This window comes from Condylura cristata, unplaced genomic scaffold (genome assembly GCF_000260355.1).
Source record: "Condylura cristata isolate star-nosed mole 26May11 unplaced genomic scaffold, ConCri1.0 scaffold00023, whole genome shotgun sequence".
Taxonomy (NCBI): Eukaryota; Metazoa; Chordata; class Mammalia; order Eulipotyphla; family Talpidae; genus Condylura; species Condylura cristata.
The window spans coordinates 35,476,875-35,497,133 of NW_004567124.1; the positions used below are offsets into that span (position 1 = coordinate 35,476,875).

The 20,259-nt window shown below is 40.1% G+C and overlaps 1 protein-coding gene across 4 annotated transcripts in view; it reads left to right on the top strand.

Moving 5' to 3' along the window:
- The window catches only part of SCAPER (S-phase cyclin A-associated protein in the ER), a 398,115-nt gene that overhangs the window by 356,377 nt on the left and 21,479 nt on the right, over positions 1 to 20,259 (top strand). For 2 of the 4 annotated variants that reach the window (XM_004688004.2, XM_004688005.2), the window contains exons 27-28: positions 12,385 to 12,622; positions 16,925 to 17,074. In XM_004688004.2, coding sequence (XP_004688061.1) covers positions 12,385 to 12,622; positions 16,925 to 17,074 — 388 coding nt within the window. Of the gene's footprint in view, positions 1 to 12,384; positions 12,623 to 16,924; positions 17,075 to 19,508; positions 19,581 to 20,000; positions 20,171 to 20,259 lie in introns of those variants that run through there. The other 2 variants (XM_012728648.1, XM_012728646.1) reach the window with 2 other exon arrangements.

A 20,259-nucleotide genomic window follows, 5' to 3' on the forward strand; every position in this document is an offset into this window, starting at 1 on the left:
GGGAAAATCTGTCAATATCATGTCTGTCTCCTCACCAAAGAGATAGAAGGTGAGAGGAACCACTGGCAGTCATTCAGACAAGCGATAAAATGTATGGAAAAAAATTACTTTGTTTTTAAACCATCATTTTTCTTTGTATCTAGTATGTACCACTAGCCTCCCAGGTTTCAAGTTTCAAATGTCTTCATCTCCTCTCATCTCTCTTCCTGAAATCCCAGATCTAATCTATTGTCACATTCTGTTCAATAAAAAAATAAATAACCTTAGCCCATTCTTTAATTCAGGTTTGAATGTCTTCAATAACTTCAGTCAGTTCATCGTTTTATTATCTCCATTGACAGGGAACTTATTACTTTCTATAGGAACCTGTTAAGTCACTGATTAGTTTAATACCTAAAAAGTCCTTATCCCTGCTGTTGCCTACTCACACTTGTCTTTTGTGTCCCTTGGCAACATAGAGACTATTCAGATACCACCCTTCTCCTTGAAGTTCTCTGTCCTCACCCTCATGCATACTGACCTTCGCTTTTCTTCTTGTCCCAGTTACTATGCCTGTGTAACAGCATAATAAATGGCCTCCAAACTTAGTGACTTAAAATTACAATCTGGGCCCTCCCTGGTGGCGTAGCAGGTTAAAGCACAGCACTAAGAAGCTAAAGCCACTTCAGCATAAGTTTGCTCCCTGCCCCGAAGGTGACCACATGGCATGGCAGACCTCTCCTGACGGGCCCGCTGCTCCCCTCAGCAGTGTACTTCATCACTCAGCCTGTTCTGCTCCCCACTGTCTCTGGTGAATCTTCTCACCACCCCTGCACCTCTGGCCTATATCCCAGTTCTGTATGCATAAATAAATAAATCTTTTCTTAAAAAATGACAGTCTGTTCATTTCATAAGTTTTATATCAGGAATTATGTCAAGATTCAGTGAGAGTGGCTTATCTTTGTTCCAAGCTGTCTGGGGCCTCAGTTGAAAGACTTGGAGGCCAGAGATTGGAACTATCCAAGCACTTGTTCACATAGGCCTGTGGTTCCTGCTGGCTGTTGCCTGGGAAGCTCTCTAAAAGCTCTTTCTGTGTGGACTGAGATGGATTTCCTCACAGCATGTGATGTGGCAGGTTCCAGGAAGGAACATTCTAATAAGGGAGGAGACAGATGAGACAGTACCGCCCTCTCTTACCTCAACTCCTGCGGCATCACTTCCACTAAACTCTGTGCATCAAGGCAGTCACAAAGTTCCACCCAACTCCAAAGAGAGGAGAAATGCACTTCCCCTCCTTGCAGGGACTATAAAATGTCTAGAGGAACATATTTGACCCGAATCATTGCTGTAGTTAGATTTGGAAAATATCACCTGCCACATTCCAACCTGCGCTGAAGATAAATGTGCTCCCAGTATCCTGTTCTCATCATTTTCTAATCTCTTTGGCATCATCACTCCTAACTCATAAATCTTTGGTTATATTTAGGCCCTGCTCTTGGACAAAAAGCTTGTTGGTATTGCATGATAGGGAAGGAAGTAAACATAATAGGACTAAGCAATTGGAACTAAAGGAAGTAACCTTTGAGCACCATTTATATGGAACAGGCACAGTGCTCATCATGAGTGATCTCCCAGCTACCCTCCATGCTATAAGGGAGCACAACAGCCGCTCAAATGATAGGAAAAATATCTGCATCCTTCAGATCTGGAAAGTGAGAAGAATATAGGAACAGGAATCTCTCTACTATCTTTGTATTCAAAATGTACAACTCTTAGTATAGAGATTTCTGAACAATTCATCCCAGCAGGTAATACAGTCCTCATCAACTTGCAGGGACCAAAAAATGGCCATGTCATGGCTATAGTTCAGATTGTGTATCCACCATATGCTAAACACTAAAAACTGGAGCTTTTGGGGCCTAGCCAACAGGTCAAGGTGTCGGTACAGCCTACAGGAACTTTCCCCTTCCGGGGAGCAAAGGATGTACTCAAGTAGGACTCAGTACATCATGTACAAACTCGCCAGGCTTGTACATGGCCAGATTTGCCATTGGACTCCCACCGACTCTAGCGACTGGGGGCGGGGACAGGAAAACCCTTGTTATAGTACAGCAGTGGGTGATGTGAGAGGTAGTTCCTGTTCTTTTAGTTTTGTGACCATTGGCAGAGAGCTTCTCAAAGCCTGTAAATTTGTAAAAGTAAATTTGATAATCCTGCTCTCACAGAATTGGACAGGATAGGGATAGATGGGGACTAACATATCTGTCAGTTGCCTAAGGTGTTTGTGTTTAAGTATGTACATATGTGTTCATATGTATTATATAATGTATGTAATATATAATGTATATATACCTTGTCATAGTCCAGAAACATTTGAGATGATTTAGAAAAATATACATGTTTATTTTTTAATGGTGAAATTAGAACAAAAGAAAATAGTAGGACAAAGGAACTCAAGCGAGAAGCAAGTAAATTAAAACACAAACCGTTTACATAATGAGACTCCGATAGACATTTATTTGCTCATGGATGACTACTGGCAGTTTCTACAAGGAACCTACAATTTTATAAGTTAGACGGTGAGCGCATTGATACCCACCCAAAATTAGCTCTTTTTAGCTACCTTATTCTGTCATGATTGTAATCATGATTTAAAGACCCAGAACCTCTCCATCCCATCCCTACCCATTTCAAACAGAGAATATGGGAGATATAGGAAATAGGAGCTAGCACCTAATATTTATACCTCTTACTTGATATTTGTATAGTTCCAGTTCATTAGTTCCTTTGTCCTGTGTGCATGTCTTCTTATGCCTTCAGATGGAAAGATTCCTCTCTAAGGAAAGAGAGTAAATATGTTAGCAACTCCCCTTCAGGTACACAGCACCAGGGTAGAATCAAAATCAGAACTCAGGGAGTAATTGTTTATTGACAGAGTTAGCAGATACTAGTGTGCATCATTTATCTATGCCATGTCCCCATTTCTTGGGCTACTCAGTTTTATGTTTGAGCTTCTCAATCATAAGCTTCTCAAGCTTGCTTTTGTTCTTGTTTTTTTAATGAGGTATAACTGACATAACAGCATTCTATTAGGTTCAGGTGTACAGTAAAATTATTCAACATTTGTATGTATTGTGAAATGATCACCACAATAAGAGTGATTAACATCTGCCACCATATATAGTTACCAAAAGAAATAAATTTCTTGTGATAAGAATCTTGAAAATGTTCTCTCTCAGCAGCTTTCAAAAGGTGCAGAACAGTCTACCATGCTGTGCAATATAGCCCTGCAGTTGGCAGTTTGTACATCTTGATCCCTAAACCCATTTTTCCCTACTTCTACCTCCTGCACACACCCCATCTTCTTCTTTCAAGATAGCAGGAGACCTGCAAGATCTTCATGCTAAAATCAGCCCTCCCTCTTATTGAGCACTTGCTATGTCCCAGACACATGTCAAGGTATGGGGGTCTAACAATGAATAAATCACCCACTCTAGTGGAGCTTATAGACTAACAAGAGAAAAAGACAAATGTCAACAAGATCATTTTAGCAAATGATTAGTGATTCAAGAAAATGGAGCAGTGTGACTCGAGCACAGATTTCTGTCATGGTGTGGTCAGGAAGGCCTCACTGGGACACTGTCCTGAAACTTCACATAGCATGTTTACTCTGGACAGAATGGACTGGAGGGGCAAGAATGTAAGCCTTAGGGTCAGTTGGAGGGCACTGCTCTTGCCATTGTGCAGCCCACTGTAACAGTCTGTTCTCCAATTACTCACCCACAGAAGAGTTGCCTTCACTTGGCTGTGGAGCCTCTGGCAAAAACCCTTTAGCCTAATGGCCAGCTCCTGAAGAAAAAAGAAGAGTATAACATCAGATAAACTAGCCATAAACAGTAGAGAGCCCGTTGCTATTTACAGTGACCACAAGAAAGCTGAAGATATAAAGGCCAGAAATAGTGAGGCACTATTCACAACACCCTACCTGCGAGCCCTGTGATGAGTCACCGAGCTCCTCCTGGGCTGCTTCTGCCCTTCCATTCACTTCAGTTGTCCCCAAAATGTCCTGAACCCAGCACCTCTTTAACTTCCATGTTCCTGCATTTCTCTTTATAACTTTGCCAGAGTCCAGAGTTTCTTCTCAGTGACTTCATACTTTACTTTCCATTCCCATTAGTGTCCTCTTGGGTTTCCTTTCTCCAGCCAACAGCATGTTCCTGTTTTCATCATCTATCACTGCTCTTCACAGATTTCCTTCTCAAAAGTTTCTCTTTGAGGTCAACTAAAATTCATAAGGTACTTTGCAAATTTCCCCTCATAGTATTAACCTCACCCTATTCACTCTTTCATTGTCTCTATATTTTTTCTCTTCTCTAACCAAATGTTCAAACTACATTGTAGTGCTTGCATATATATCTATTCCACAGTTTTCTCTTGTACTCACATCGCCACTAAGCCATCCCCAATTCCTTCAACAGAGCTCCAGATTATATCTGCATTAAGCAAACTTTATGACATCCCTTGTATACATAAAATGTGTGTGCTTAGGAAACTGATTTTCAGAGTAGATTCACAGCTGTTATCCCATCCCAGGATTGGACAGAATCTTATAAATCATTCTGGCCCATGCCCACATGTGTTTTGAGTGCGTTCTGCCACTTCAGTAGATGTGTTCCTCTTGTTTTATCCAGAATGTACAAAAATGTAATGCCTCACCAACAGCCTGTCACTTTTGGGTGTTTTAATTGTTAGACAATTTTCCATAAGTATATCTAAAAGCTGCTTTCACTTAATGTGTTTCCACTGAGTTCTTTAACAGTATACCACCACTTCATTTTGAAAATAACCTTTATGTGCTTAACTTCTGAGTTAAACCTCCAATAACAACTTTGAATGTTCCTCAGGTGACATTGTTTCCAGATTCTTTTATCACAAAAATCATTTTCGTTGGGAACTTTCTGACACATCAGTGTCCTAAATGTAGTGCAGTGTCCAGCTCTGGCCTACTACTTCCCATGTAGTTACATAGCACATTAAAGGAAGATTGACCTTGCTTTTGTGTAGTTATATTCCTATTAATTCAGGCACAATTAAATTATTTTAGTTGATAGTCAAAAAACACTGCTTCCTCATTTGCCCTGGTAAGCAATTAACATACTACTACTTTTTCCCAACTTTTCTTTGATAGCGACTCATCCTAAACGTATACAATTAGTTTTTATAATCTAAAAGTAAGATTTAAATATCATTTCTATGACTTTTTTAGTCCTCCTCTATCTCTAGTAAACTTTGCTTTAATTGCTCCTTGACAATATCCTTATTTTGTGCTAGGATACCCACTTCCCTTGTTTTCTTCCTACTCTACTGGTTTCTATTTTTCAGTTTTCTTCACTGGCCTCTCATTTTCTCACTTTTTAGACAGCATATCCTGGGATACAACCCTCAGACTACCATCTATGTTTACTCACTACATGAATGCTTAAATACAGTCTGTGTGTTGAGGGCCCAAATAATCTGAAGACCACTCCTCTACATCTCCAGTTTATTTATTCAGTCATTCAACAGATTTTTTTCTTTTGTAACTACTAACTTTGTTCTAACCTGGGGGCAAACCAGACAAAAGATCCTACCCTTGAGAAGGTCATCTTAACAACTTTCAATCTCGTATCTCTATTTAGGTAACAGGCATCTAGAATTTTACAAGTTTAAAACTTAACTCCTGGATTTCTTCACCAGACATGCTTTATCTACTGTCATCTCTAATTCTTAACTGCTTAGGCCAAAAATCATTGACTCATGTTTTATTCTTTTCCTCATCTGATCCATCAAGAAATCCTTTTGACTTTCCATTCTGAATATTTTCACAATTCATCCGTTTCTCACATCACAGCTATCTTCCTATTTCATTCATCATGAACTTGGTCGCCCTGTTCCGCACTGGCTCTTCTGAAAACTTTTCAACTAATTAGGTATAGGGATTACTTTTAAATCTAAGTCAGGTTACTTCATTCCTCTGTTCCAAAACTTACAGTGACTTCCAGTCTCGTTCTTTAATATCCTCGTATTGTCTTTGTAAAGGCCTATAAGACCTTACCTGATCTTCTCCCTTTACCCTCTCCCACTGCCATTTCCTATTATTTTTCCAATCATTAAACCTGCTCTACCTCAACTGATTTTCTTTCTGTTTTCGAACATGTTACTGCTGCTTCTAGCTCCAAGTCTTGAGACTTGCTACTACTCTGCTAGAAATGCCTTTTTTCCCTAGATAGCCATATGACTTTCTATAGAATTATGCTTAAATAGCATTTAAGAAAGTTGTCCCAACCACCCTGTATAAAGTAATATCACACACTTCATTTCCTAGCCATATACCCAGCTCCTTATATCATTGAACACACATGACAAATTACATGTTACATAGAACATTTACTTATTTGTTAGTTATATCTGTACATTTTATCAGGAAAAGGGCATAGACTTTATTGCAGAATCCCAATGCTTCAAATAGTGTTTAGCAGAAAAACTAGTAATTATCTATTGCATGAATAAATAGACTCACTGTGGTAGGCAAAATAATGCCCTCCAGAATACTACCTAACAACAAAATGAGAGCATACACATAGACCAGTGGGATTAATAGAATAGAAAGCCCACAAATAGTCTTACATATATGTTCATGTGATTTTGAGCAGAGTACCAAAATCATTGAATGGGCGTGGCAACCTTTTTAACAAAATGGGGCAGGGAAAACTGGATAATCAAATGTAAAAGAATCAGATTGGGTCTTTACCTAGCACTATATAAAAAAGTTAGCTCAAAACAAGTCACAGCCTTACTGTAAAACCTAAAACTTTAGCTCTCAGAAGAAAATAAAAGAAAAAAGCTTCATGACTTCAAATTTGGCAGTGATTTCTTAGAATGATGCCAGAAGAATAGGCAATAAAGGAAAAAGACAAATTGGACTGCATGAAAATGTTTTAATTTACTTATCATAAGGTATTATCAACAGGGTAGAAGACAAGCTAAAGAATGGGAGAAAATACTTGTAAATCAAATATCTGATGAGGGATTAATATGCAGACACTATGGAAAACTAAAACTAAACAATGAAAAAACAATCCCATTAAAAAATAGTCCAAGGACTTGAATAGCATCTCTACAAAGAAGATTCACAAATGTCCAGGAGGCACATGAAAATATGTTCAGCATCAATTGTCATAGGGAAATGCAAGCCAAAACTATTAATAGGGTACCACTGCACACCCATTCTGATATAGCTGCTGTCAGATTTTAAAAAAACAAAAATACAATAACAAATGTTCGCAGAAATGTGAGAATTTGGAATCCCTACGCATTGTTGATGGGTATGTAAAATGGGACAGGTGCAGTGGAAACCATTACAGCAGTTCAAAAACACAGAAGCAGCCCTAGTATCTAAATGTGGGTAAATGGATAAGAAAATGTGGTACATATATGCAATGTAATATTACCCAAACTTTAAAAAGAAGGAAATTCTTCCATATGCTCTAACATGGATGAAGCTTGGTGACTTGATGTTAAGTGAAATAAGCTTGTTACAAAAAGACATGCCACAGAGTGATTCTAATCATACATTCACAGAAATATGAAGTAAATGTGGCCATCAGGGGCAGGGAGAAGGGAAGAATGGGACGTTATTAATAGGCATAGGATTTTAGTTTTGATGAGTTAGAGATGGTCAGTGGTGATGGTTACATGACATGATGATCTCTTTAAGACCATTGAACTGTATACTTAAAAATAGTTAAAATGGTAAACTTTATGCATGATTTTCCCACAATAAAAATGACAGGGGTGAGGGGGGGGCCAGAGGATATAGAATGAACCTTCCAAAGATATCTATATCTTAGTACCCAGAATTTATGTTACCTCAGATGGTGAAAGGGACTTTGCAGAAATTATTAAATAAAGAATATTGAGATGCAAAGATTATCTTGGATTATCCAGATGACAATATAATGACATATAATGCTCCTTAGGAGCAGGAAAGTCAGTGTGAAAGAGTTGAAGATGCTATTCTGTTGCCTCTAACCAAGGAATGCAGTTATTATCTAAAAGCTGGAACAGACAAGGAAATGAATTCTCTCCAGAGTCTCCAGAAGGGATACTACTTTAGCGGTACTGGTGTGGGGTTTCTGATCTCCAGAGCTGTAAAAGAATAGATTTGTGCTGCTCTGATCTACCAGCAGCAGTCATTTGTTCTAGTTGTAATAGGAAAGGGACTTGTTCTTCCTTGACTGGACATCTCGGGTGATTACTAGAGCACAGCAGTTTGTAACATATCCTTGTGCTCCCCAGGAAGACTAATGAAGGGTGATGTCACTGAACACCCATCAGCTATCCCACTCCCAACACTGTGCAGACACAAATATAGATCTCCTGGATTTAGGCACTAAAATGGGAGGTGCTCCCAGGATGCCTCAGGTTTCCAAAACTAAAACATGAACAAAACCAAAATCTAAGAGCAGTTTAGAAGATACCAGCACTGAGGGCTATCAGGGTTGGTATTACCAAGCCAGGAATCTGTGTACCAGGAGATAACAAACAAGCCAGAAGCATACAAAAGATTGTAGTATCATCTAGGACCATCACAGCTGCTCTTTGGGGCTAACTAAAGCCTGGTATGTAAGTGATTTAAAGTACCAAAGGTGGTGGGCACAACAGGTTGTAAAGCACAGCACTATGAAGCTATCACCAGCCACTGCAGCACAAGTTTGATCCCTGACCAGGGAGGTGACCCACGGCACAGCAGACCTCTCCTGACCCACCCGTTGCTCCCCTCAGCAGTGTATTTTAGTATATCTTTGCCTATTCTGCTCCCTACTCTATCTGGTGAATCCTCTCACCACCCCCCATCACCTCTGGCCTGTACCCAAGTTCTGTATGTATAAATAAGTAAATATTCAAAATAAAGTACCAGAGGTGGATGGATGGCACAGGACTCGTGCCCACACAAATGACTGCTTGTTTTTGTGACTATGCTTTCTTTAAGGCAACACAGGATTTCTAGTTTTGCTAGCCCCGTGACAGTTTTTCCTAATTGAATCTAGTCTTTAATGAATGGAAATAAATGTACCACTAAGATCTCGACTCCTGGAGACCAAACAAAAACACTTTAAAATCTAGTAAAATTGAAAAAAATCTCAGAGTATAATAATACAAAATTCCAGATCAGATTTTTCATATCTTCCATGTATTTTTAAAAGAAAGCATCATAAGCCATGCCTGATATGAATAAGGTCTTTTATTTTTTTATTATAAACATTTAGGCTTAAAGTGATTATAACTGACATGACTAACAGGAGCCTATGATCTGGTCATGCACAAATTATCTGTATTTCAAGCTAACTCAAAAGTAAACATTCTCTAAAGTCTCTCTTCAACCATGTGTTAGTTCTGTAGACGCCAAATGTAACAGACAAGACCTCTGCCCTTCCCTCTGCTTGACATATTCTACTCACTTTTAAATGAAGCAATATTATGTGCATTTTAAACCATTGCCACTTCTGAGTTCTTAAATGTTTAACTTTTTTGAATCAACATTTTTATTTCATCAGGAGAATGTTGTAAAAGATCCTGGGATATGTTGTATTATAATCTGATTAGTATTTTCCTACATAATAGAGTGAAGAGAAGGAAATAGTATGATGGCCTTTGCTCACTTTTTTTTTAAGATTTTTACATTTATTCCTCTGAAAAAGATAATAGTGATGAATGCATGTCATCTAATAAATGCTTGAAAAAATCCTTAAATGCTGCAGTTCATTCCTGAATTATCTACACTTGAATAGGCTGATAAGCATTTTTAAAACAACAAAGGCAAAAAAAAAAAAAAACAACAAAGGCAATAAGGAGGGTAATCAGAGTTCTCAATCACTAGTGATGATGTCACTGGCCGCCAAGGCTCATCGGAAAGCCTATGAGAAACCATGTCCAGGGAGAAGTGTCTTCTGACTTGTCTTAGGCTCTAACAGGGAGTCAGTGTTAAACAAACACAGGCCCCTTTTTGGAACCTCTATAGTAAACTCAGACACATTAATCTTTCCTCATGTCTCTAGTCCGGGTCTGACCCCCGAACTCTTCTGGCTATAACGGAAGGAAGGAAGGGCAGGCTGATAGTAGCTAGCAACATTTGTGTAAAGGTTCATTTCTTAATGTTTTACTTTTATTGAGTCTCATAAGACAAGTGATGATACAAGATTACAGCATAGTGTCTATGTATATTATTTGGCAATGTTCAAATCCCAAGATTTGGTTTAAGCAAAGGCATGGATGTTTGGCCTGGATGTTTTGGTCTTTGGACAAAGTTCTGCCCTAAAAAAGGCAGAAATCCTCACTGTCGTCCCTGTGTTTGCTGCTGACAAATCTGTATCATCTAAAACATCTCTACTAATTTCTCTAGATTTCAGCTGCTTCACCTGTGTAGTAAGGAGTATAATTCTGCTCTACCAACTCTGAAAAACTAAGAATGAAATGAGATAGAATATGTGAATGTAGGGAGGTCTCCATGGTGGCTTAGGGAGCCTCAGCGCTATCATCCCAGCCAGGGAGCCGACCTCTCCTCTCTCGCCTGCTGCTCCCCTTAGCAGTATATTTCAGTAAATCTAACTGTCCTGCTCCCCACTCCGTTCCTGGTGCATCTACTTATCTTTTGCACCTCTGGCCTACACCCCACTTCTTATATGCAAAAATAAATCTTGAAAAAAAAAAGATGTTAGTGTATTTAGCAGAGCCTGCTGTATAGAGATGACAGTAGTCTATAAGCGAGTTGTTTTCTTGAGAAGGAAAACAAGATATACAAAGTCACTTTAGGACATTCCTAACATATCACAAACAGAGCACATCTAGAACACTTACCTTGATTATGAATAAAGCTACTTTGATGCAACTAGCAAATTAAGATGAATAACATAATCCCTTTGGGAAAAAATAATTTAAGAATTAGAAAATTAGATTAGAAACTTTCTGGCCAAGAATTCTGAATTCTTTTTTAGTGATTATCTCTTGAGTGTTCCCAGGCAAGTTAATGAGGTAAACATAGATCTTTAAAATCTCACTCTTCTTCCAGGTTCCAGCTGAAAAAAACAACAGGAAGAAGGTGAGGTGGGGGACTGCCTGGGTGCTAAAAATAGGGCAGGGTATCAGCCCATGACAGCACACAAAGACACTTCTACTCAGTGCTACACAGATTGCACCTCAGTAAAGGGAGCCACTGAGCAGGGCTTGCATCTTCCCTTCCTGAGCCATAGCCATGACCTGGGAAGGAGGCTCACCCACCTACTTGGGAAAACACTGATGTCTGAGGGCGTGTGCGTTGGTTGGAACAAGTGGCTATCACTGGTGCAGATCTTGCACTTTTCAGATCCAAACCCAACATAGAAAATGCAAACACTTCTAAGAATTGCAGTAAGTCTCCCTCCATGCCACTAGCTCTGACTGTGACATTTTTCATTCGAGAACTATGATGAACAGCCAGAGAAGTAAAATCTACAGCATTCCTTAGGCTTATGCACCCTTGAGCTATAGTAACTGTCGAGGCCACTCTACCCGCAGCATATTGGCTATAAGAAAGGGAGAGGGCCCCCACAGAGAGAAATCTGGATGCAGTTCTTGGGGAAAAAGAGCAAATGAACACTTGACAACCACATTCACTAAAACTGCAGGCTCTTACTCACTCGATGCTTTATGTCTACCTGAATTCAGGAGTGTAGTAGACCCAACAAAACTGGCTTTGCTATTGATTTGAGGAATTAATTTGCTGTTGCCATTGTTTCATAAATGCTTCTTGCCATACTGGCTAAACTCACTTCATGCTGACTTGCATAAAGTTCATCCAGGACTTGCTTGTTCTTGGAGCCTGGCCCCTGCACTCATGGGTGATGGGGTAGTGTCTTCAAAGGCATTACTGAAGTGTCTTCCCATCAAATATTGGGTTTTTGAGGCCTCATGCTTTCCTGGTAGCACCCCCAGAAGATTCCTTTTGTGTATCCAGAAAGGAAGCTCAGTGCTTGTGATCACTGAGTTCCATCAGCTCTCATGGACACTGTCCAGTTTTCTGAGACCTAGAATCTAAACAGAGAGGGGCTGCCCAGGAAGCAGAGGTCAGGAAGGGTAGTGGCAGCCTCTACACTAGCTGCACAGTGCTCAGCTGCCACTGCTGCCTGGTCTCCCAGGGGAAAGAAAGGGCAAGCCACGGTGCACTCGGGTATGGGGGCTGCATTCATTGCTGGAGGTTTCTTGTTACCTTATTACACAACTCAGATGGTTTGTTTTTAACGGTCTGCTTGTCTTGTTCCATTTGACCTATAAAAATGCAAACATCCTTTAAGTAGATTTCTCTTAAAGAGTTGAATGTTTCCTTCTCAGGTCCTACAGCATATTTGATGATAATCACCAGGACAGCACAGGACTGACAGCTGCTCTTCAGGCCACAGACCTGGCGGGGGGGCTGCACATGCTGTACTGCGTGCTCTTCCACGGCGCCGTCTCGGACCCCAGCACCGCCAGCCCCAAGGACAGTTACGCTCACAGTACAGTGCAAGTGGCCATTCAGAGTCTACGCTTCTTCAACAGCTTCGCAGCGCTTCATCTGCCTGCTTTTCAGGTACTCAGCTTTGGCTAGTGTTGGTCTTCACCAACCAAGAGCTACTGTATCAGGGTACCAGTGATGGGGGCTTGTTCTCGTGTATAAAAGTACAACGAAGGGACTCACTCATACCATTATACCTGCCATGATGAAATAATACATACTGTTTACTAAGCCACTATCTTCTGGGAACTGTATCAGATGCTCTACTTTTGAATTTTCATGACTGTCCTGGAAAATATTATTATGCCCATTTTACAGATGGAAAAATGGGCAGCTCGGTAATTTCCCCAAGGTTACATGTAGCTGAGCCAGAACTGGTATCCTTGATTCTCTGAGCCCATAACAGAACCTATGCCAGTCTGCTGCTTGTGAATAAATCTTCCATCTCTGTTTCTTTAGAATGAAGGCTTATCGTTCTATCAACTTTTAAATGTTAGAGAAATGTTTTCTTATATAAAGAGAATCAAAATTAGATAAATTGTTTTGATATTTGACTTTCTATGCATGATTTAACTGATTCAGGGACAATGTAAAGTGCATATATAGTTAAGTGTACAAACCCCCAGTAATTAAGTTTTTATAGGGAAAGATAGAAAATTACTCTATGCTGTAACACCAGACTGGCTGCTTAGAAACAGGTGTTTTTTTTTCCATATAGGAAATTTAATTTTCAGAAACACTGAACCTTTAGAACAGAGCAAGCCCCAAGGAGTAGACTTTCTCTTTCAGTTTATTAATGTCAAATGATTTCATTAAAAAGGAACAAACTTGGCAGATGATGAACCCATAATTTAGACAAATTGCTTTGCTCAGAGAGAAAAGGTTACAGAGATACAAATGTATGAAACCGTGGTCTTTGGTCATTCCAAGATGGAGGAATCACTTCTGTTTTGTCGCTGACGACAAATGTACAGTTCCTATGTTCATGCCATCTGTTCAGGGAATGAATGCATATGCTCTATCATTCCATTCAGTATCTTTCAACTTTCTAGTGGTAGCTTATTCACTACAAGAAAAGACATCTGTTCCTTAGGATTAATGTTTTCTAGTTTCCAAAGCAGGTGAACAAGCCTGAGTTGGTAACTGTATAATGGCCAGAGATCTAAGAGCTTACTGCCTTACCCGAAGCAGGAGGTCTCTGCTCCAGAAAATGACAGTTGTTCTTGCCTCTGAGTTGAACATACACCTGTGTATTTATGAAAACCCAAACCCACAGGTTCTATCTGGAAAAGTTTCTCTGTCCATGCAGTTCCACATTTCTTTTTTCTTACCTTTGTTTTTTTACTTCTCTTTTGTCTCTGTTCCTACTTTCTTGTCTTCCTTTATTTTAGTCAGTTTTTCATCAGTGTCCTTACTCTCTCCAAACATTGTTCTCAGGTACCCAGCTCATGTCCCAGAAAAATGTGTGTGTACTTTTCCTGGCTGCCTTCCTTTTGGTGCCCAAGATCAAGCCTGCTTTTCCCTGACTTTTTATCTTGTTTGGGGACTTAGAGCATCAGGATGTTTATAGATGGTGATTTAATTGTTCCAGTGGCTTCTATGCATAAAAAAAAAGCTTAGTGGATAACAATTATTTTATTATGATCACAGATCCTGTGGGTCCAAAATTCAGATAGAGTTCATCACAGTGAGCATGGCCTGTCTCTACTGCATGACAGGGGGTTTCAGCTAGAGGCTGGGTAATGGGTGGGGGAGGAAGGGGAAGAGGAGATGGACTCACAAAGCTGGGAACTGAAATTACCTGGAGTCATCTTCTCTCTCATGTTTGTTACCTGTACTGACTCAAAAACTAGGTTCAGCAAGGACTGTTGACCAAACCACAGGCCTCTCAGTGAGACTAGGGCATCTCAAAATGTTGTGATGCCTGGCTCCTGAATGGGAACATCCTGAGAGGAAGCTTCCAGAAAATAAGTATTTCAAGAGAATAAAAGAAACTGAATGACTTTCTGAGTTAGCCTCAGAAGTTATATAGAAATCAGTCATAAGCCTCCCATCTAGATTAAGGAAAGAAGTCCCATGGAGGGACCACAAAGACCTGTCATCATTGATTGGAACACACCCTGTTTAGCAAGCTAAGGCAAAGCAGACATCATTAATGTAGATGAACATTCAATTAAACATATAATGTTCAGGTAAATATAATACATATACACAAGATTTGTTTTTCAAAGCAATGGGTGAGTTTTGTATAAAAGAACTATTGTTATGATAGATATGGCAGAGAATATTCATGTTCTAGTTCTAAACAACTTACATGTCTACAGTGAAGTTTTCAGGGGCTAAGTTTATAAAGGATAGAAGTAGAGATTTTAGGGACAGCATAGGCCTGACCTTAGATAAATCGGGAAGACAGTTTATGCTAGGAGAATAAAAGGAACTGAAGGAGAAAATTGAAATGAGGTAAATATTATGACCTGCTAAAAGGTGAGACAAAATTGTGTACATACTGATGGCTGAATCCTGTGTATCACAAGAACTCAGACATCTTTCTTATGGAGCATCCTCATCAGACTTCTGGTCCTGCAGTCAGGTATAAAGCCTTCATGCCACCAAACTGGACCATCTTAGACAAATCATTTGAACCCTTAAGATTCAGTTTCTCATTTATAATAGAGATTTTAAAAAACCTATTGCATGAGTCTGAGGATTCAATGAGATTACATAAATGTACAGTGCTAGTGAGTACATAGTAGGCCCTTAAGAAATGTGTGCACACTCAGCTTCTGAAGATAAAGAACGCTCTTGTAGGTGTTGAGTTAAAGTCAAGACTTGAATGCAGCATTCCAGGTACACCAGACCCAGGGCTCCTCCACAGACCCGCCTGCTCTCAACTGTGAGAATTATCACTCACTGGGACAAAAGGTTGCCCGTTAAGATATTCTTAGCTGGTTTCTTTCATTGTATACTAATAAGGCTGTCAGAATATTTTTTCCCCTACAGCTAGAGCCTGATTTCACTCTGAATTCATACTGGCACAGATGGCCTTGAGATCAGGAATATTGTATATTGCGCACACTTTGACAGTTTTTACAATTGAAGGTGGTCTCAAGAAACAAATCAATGTACTGACTTGGCAATTAATTCTGGCTAAAAAGGAAATATCATTTCCTTGAAAAATTGCTTTAATTTTTATATTCCAACTTACATGCCCCTTGACCTGCTCTTATCAGTGAAGGTTAAACAGAGGGCACTGGGTCACAGCATGCTGGACGCAACTAATTAAATAAGGGCTGAGCTGAGATGGTGTCACTGCTTGATTTAAAGGAGCAAATCCTTCCTGAAGTCTCTTTGGAGCCCGGGAAACATTTTGTCTCAAGGCTATGAAACTGAGGCAGAGGTACTCTTCAAATTTAGCAGTCATTTGTTTCAGTAGTGCTCCCTAAATGGACTGTGTTTTGCCCACTGTTAGGCAAGTGAATTCATTGAAACTTCCAAGCTGCAGTAAATCTGACCTGGTTCAAGCCCACCAAGACCTCAAATCAAGAGATGAGTTTAAAACTCTGCCTGTTCCCAGAGGCCGGCAGTGTGCTTCATTCCAGAGTGTATTCTTGGGCTTCGCCTCTCCCCTTTGCCCTCCTGTCGCTCTGTCTGTTTGACATGTTTATTAAATAGAAACTTCAGGCTGCACAGACAGACTCAGGCTCTCCTCCCGTCACCGACCACCGACAGCCCTTGGCCTGTCTAAAGAAAGGATCCCAGAGCCTCATAGCTGAGGGGCTTCATGGTGGTTTGTTTTTTCTTTTTTTTTGGAGGGGGGGGCGGTGGGGGGGCAGTTGTAACATTTTTTTTTACATTCTTTCAGGAGCCTTGCATTTACAGAGAAGTTTATTTGAATAACAAGTTGTTACTTATATTTCTTTTCTGCATGATATTTAAGGAAATGATTAGAATTATATCTTTATCCCTTTGTACAAGAAAATATTTTCTCCAGGAAAAAATACTAGAAGTTAGTAAAATAGTAGATTTACAGGTGAATTTTAATGTTTTTCTGAATTTTCTACAGTGAGACTTGGTACAATAAGAACAGTTAGCTTACTAAAATTAGAATAGATAGCCATACTTTCAGTAGATATGTCTTGGCCCATGTAGTACAGGCATTTAGTGTGCTATGCTCTGTTCTCTGTCCCTTTTCACATGAAATGTTACATTTAATATGGCCATTGATTAGGACATGATCTCTTGAACTCGTCTGTTAGTACTTCTCTAGAAATTCCATAAACGTTTGCAGCACCATGGCAGAAAGGGCCCAAGCTTCTTTGTGCTCTGCAGCCCTGGTTCTCCCCGACTGGCATTTCTAACTTCTCTTGTCTCTGTCAGTCTATTGTAGGGGCAGAGGGCCTGTCCCTTGCCTTCCGGCACATCGCCAGCTCCCTGCTAGGCCACTGCAGCCAAGTCTCCTGTGAAAGCCTCCTTCATGAGGTCATCGTCTGTGTGGGCTACTTCACTGTCAACCACCCAGATAACCAGGTAAGAAGCCCCGGAACGTGCCTTCAGCACTGAGAGTATGAGGTATTGGAGTGAGAGAAGGCAGGCTTGCTTGCTGGAACCTATCTCTCTTGTGCGAGGTCCATACAGGCTGTGGCTACATCTCTGATTTCTTCTCTCTAAAGAGATTTGATCAGTGCTGGATTAACACTAAGTCTCCTCTCAGAGCTATAAAAAGAAAACAGTGTGAATACAATATTCTTAGACCACATGGATCATCCACTTCCTGGCCGCGTAGGTTCTGATGCTCTGTCCACTTTTTTTGTGTGGATGAGGCAGCTTGTATCTTTCAACTCAGGTCACTTTGCAGATAGTTTCAGAGTCAGGTGCTTTATGAACCTACTGTTGGCCCTTGGCTTCTGTCTAGTGCCTGAAGGCTGCCGAATGGCACTGGACAGGCACTTCAAAGGACGGGCAGGGCCTCTCCCCAGTGAGTCACCTAGAGTGATTTTGCTTTTAACTATTTTGATTATTTGGCTTCTGAGTAAGATTTCTCTGTAAGTAGAGTTCTGCTGCTTTAAGAAGTTTGGAAATCTGTCTTACAGATTTCGTAAAAATAAAAACAAGGCATCTTATTTCTGTTTATTTTAAAAGCAGAATTATGGCCTAACTAACACATCAAATAGTAACTCTCAACAACCTCATTTATTTAAAACCTCTTACTCAACAACCTTAATTGGATGACTTATAGCCAAGAAAAAGGCCCCCAACACTCTGCACTTACCAATTTGTATCTTAGGCAGATGGCTAACTAGTTTGCCTACTAGGCTTATTAGCTCTCAGCTAACCAGACCAAGGAAAAGAAGGGCTAGAGATGACGATCATGCCACAGCCAAGTATAAGGTGAGACACTGTATGCAAGGAGATGGATTTTTCTTCTGATAAGGAGAATGAGGACTAAAAATTACACTGTACACCTAAAAACTCAGAAATCATATAGCCATCTGAATCCCCAGGGACACTAGTCCTGTATTTTATTTCTCAGATTACTGTTGATGCACCTGATGTTGCCCCTGACTAGCCATGGAAGCTAGTCATGTGCATCCCTCTCATACCGAGCATGGAAGCGTGCTCTGTGCAGCCCTTTAAGGAGGCTGAAAGCATGCAGTCGACTCTAGAAAGAGTCTCATGATTCAGATACAGAAAAAAATATATATACAGACCAGGCCCAGAACAACTGTCACATGTAAACATAAAAATTAGATTTAATTTCATTTAAGTTTGTTTTTATTTTTATGAATCTCAAAGTGTCCCTCTATATCATGAAATAGGCAGTTATAAAGAAGCTGGAATCACAGTCACTCGTGAGCTCACCTTCGCATGCATCCTCTGCCTCCGTTTTAGCAGGCTCCCTTACAGTGCCTTTTCTGTGACTATTTTTTCCAGTTTTTGAGGTATGATTGACATAACACTGTATTGGTTCTGAGTGTACGACAGGATAATGTATATATTGTGAAATGATCACCAAAATAACTTACAGTAGCATCCACCCCTCATATAGTTACATTTTTTTATAAAAGCTTTTAAGATCTAATTTCAGGTGTGTGATTCAGTGTTAATTGTGCCCCCAGCCGTTAGTTACCTCCCAGAACTTAGACATTCATACCGTTTCAACCACCTCCACCCATTTCACCCACACCAGCTTCCTGTGAATATTTTTGCAGAGCGAAGACCATATTGTACATGCACACGTGCCCCACTTTCTTTCTACGTGGGACATATGTCGCAGTGACTCTGTGTCGTTTTTAGTGGCTGCATGACTTTATTTTATGTAGAAAGCCCATGGTTTACCTAACAACATACTGGCTTTTACTTAATTTGTTTTATATTTAACTTGTTTGTATACTTTTACATTCGAGTTGTTTGTGTCAAGACAACATCCACTGCACTTAGAAAGAGGTATGTAGTTTGTATGTGTGAGAATATTCTGCTGTGTGCAGGTCTACAGCAAAAGTTAGTTCCTTGAGCACATTCCTATTCAGGGATGATTTGAAACTTTGTTTAAACCAAATCTGCTGTGATGAATTGACTAAATCAGAATTTGGGAGGATATCAGAGAGTTTTTTCTCCTAAAACAGGATCATAGACTAATCCTCTCCTATAGATAAAATACACATTCTAAGTATCTCTGGGTTCACCAGAGTGAATGGGGGACAGAGTTAGGGGACCGGTGTTTGGAGATGGCATGTTAGAACTGACTTGAGTCTGATGGTGAAGTAATAACTAAGCATGTCAGGACAAGAAAAAACATTAAATGGGCAGAGTGCATGAAGCCATACAAGCTAGACAGAGAGACTAGAAGCTTCTCCTTGGTGAAGAAGATAACACTGGAGTTCAGAGACCACTATTGAGAGGTAAGCTTACTATGAGGAAGAAATTAGAAAAATGTGAAAAGCCAGACTTTCTGTTTTGACAGTCTACCTCCTAGAGGGATTGACTGCTACACTGGATGGCCTCTTCTGCTTCAGAGGAAATTCAACAAAGCCAATTCAGACCTGAGGCAGCTGTTGAAATACAATAATCTATGAGAAGAAAGAATATGATAAAACATAAAGAAGAAATAATAAAATAATAAGTAATTCCTCAAGCAGATACACAGACATTGCACCTTTGGGAGTTTTAAGCAAAACTCCTGATTATTGTAGAATTCTTTAAACTCTTCTTCCCATCTGTTGTCTCCTGAACCTCATTAGCATTTAAGTGAGTCCATAAGTACCGAAATAATTCCCACCTGACAGACAGGTGAGCAATTAGGGTTCTTAGAGGTAAAGTATTCGCCTGAAGTGGCATAAAGAATCGCTAGAAGACGAGGGCCAAAACCCACTGAGGGCACTTTCCCTTTCACATTGCTGAAGAAAATAAGCTATGTCTTAGGCCCCACAGGCTCAGCTGATAACCCTCTACCCAGACAGAACAGTGAGAAGCTCCGTCTTGCAGTTCTACGTGCTGATGGCAACCACCGGGAGCATGGATGTATGCCTTTGTCAGGAAGATTCAGAGAAGTCCTGGGAAGGTATAAGTGATGTGTTTCACAAACACAAATGAACCATAGTCTAGCAAATAAAGACCCGGCTTCTACCATCAGCCCTGGCAATAACTTAAATAAATCATTTTCCCTCAATGCTTGAGCATCTTTGCTCAGAAGGAGGTAAAAATGGATAGTGGTG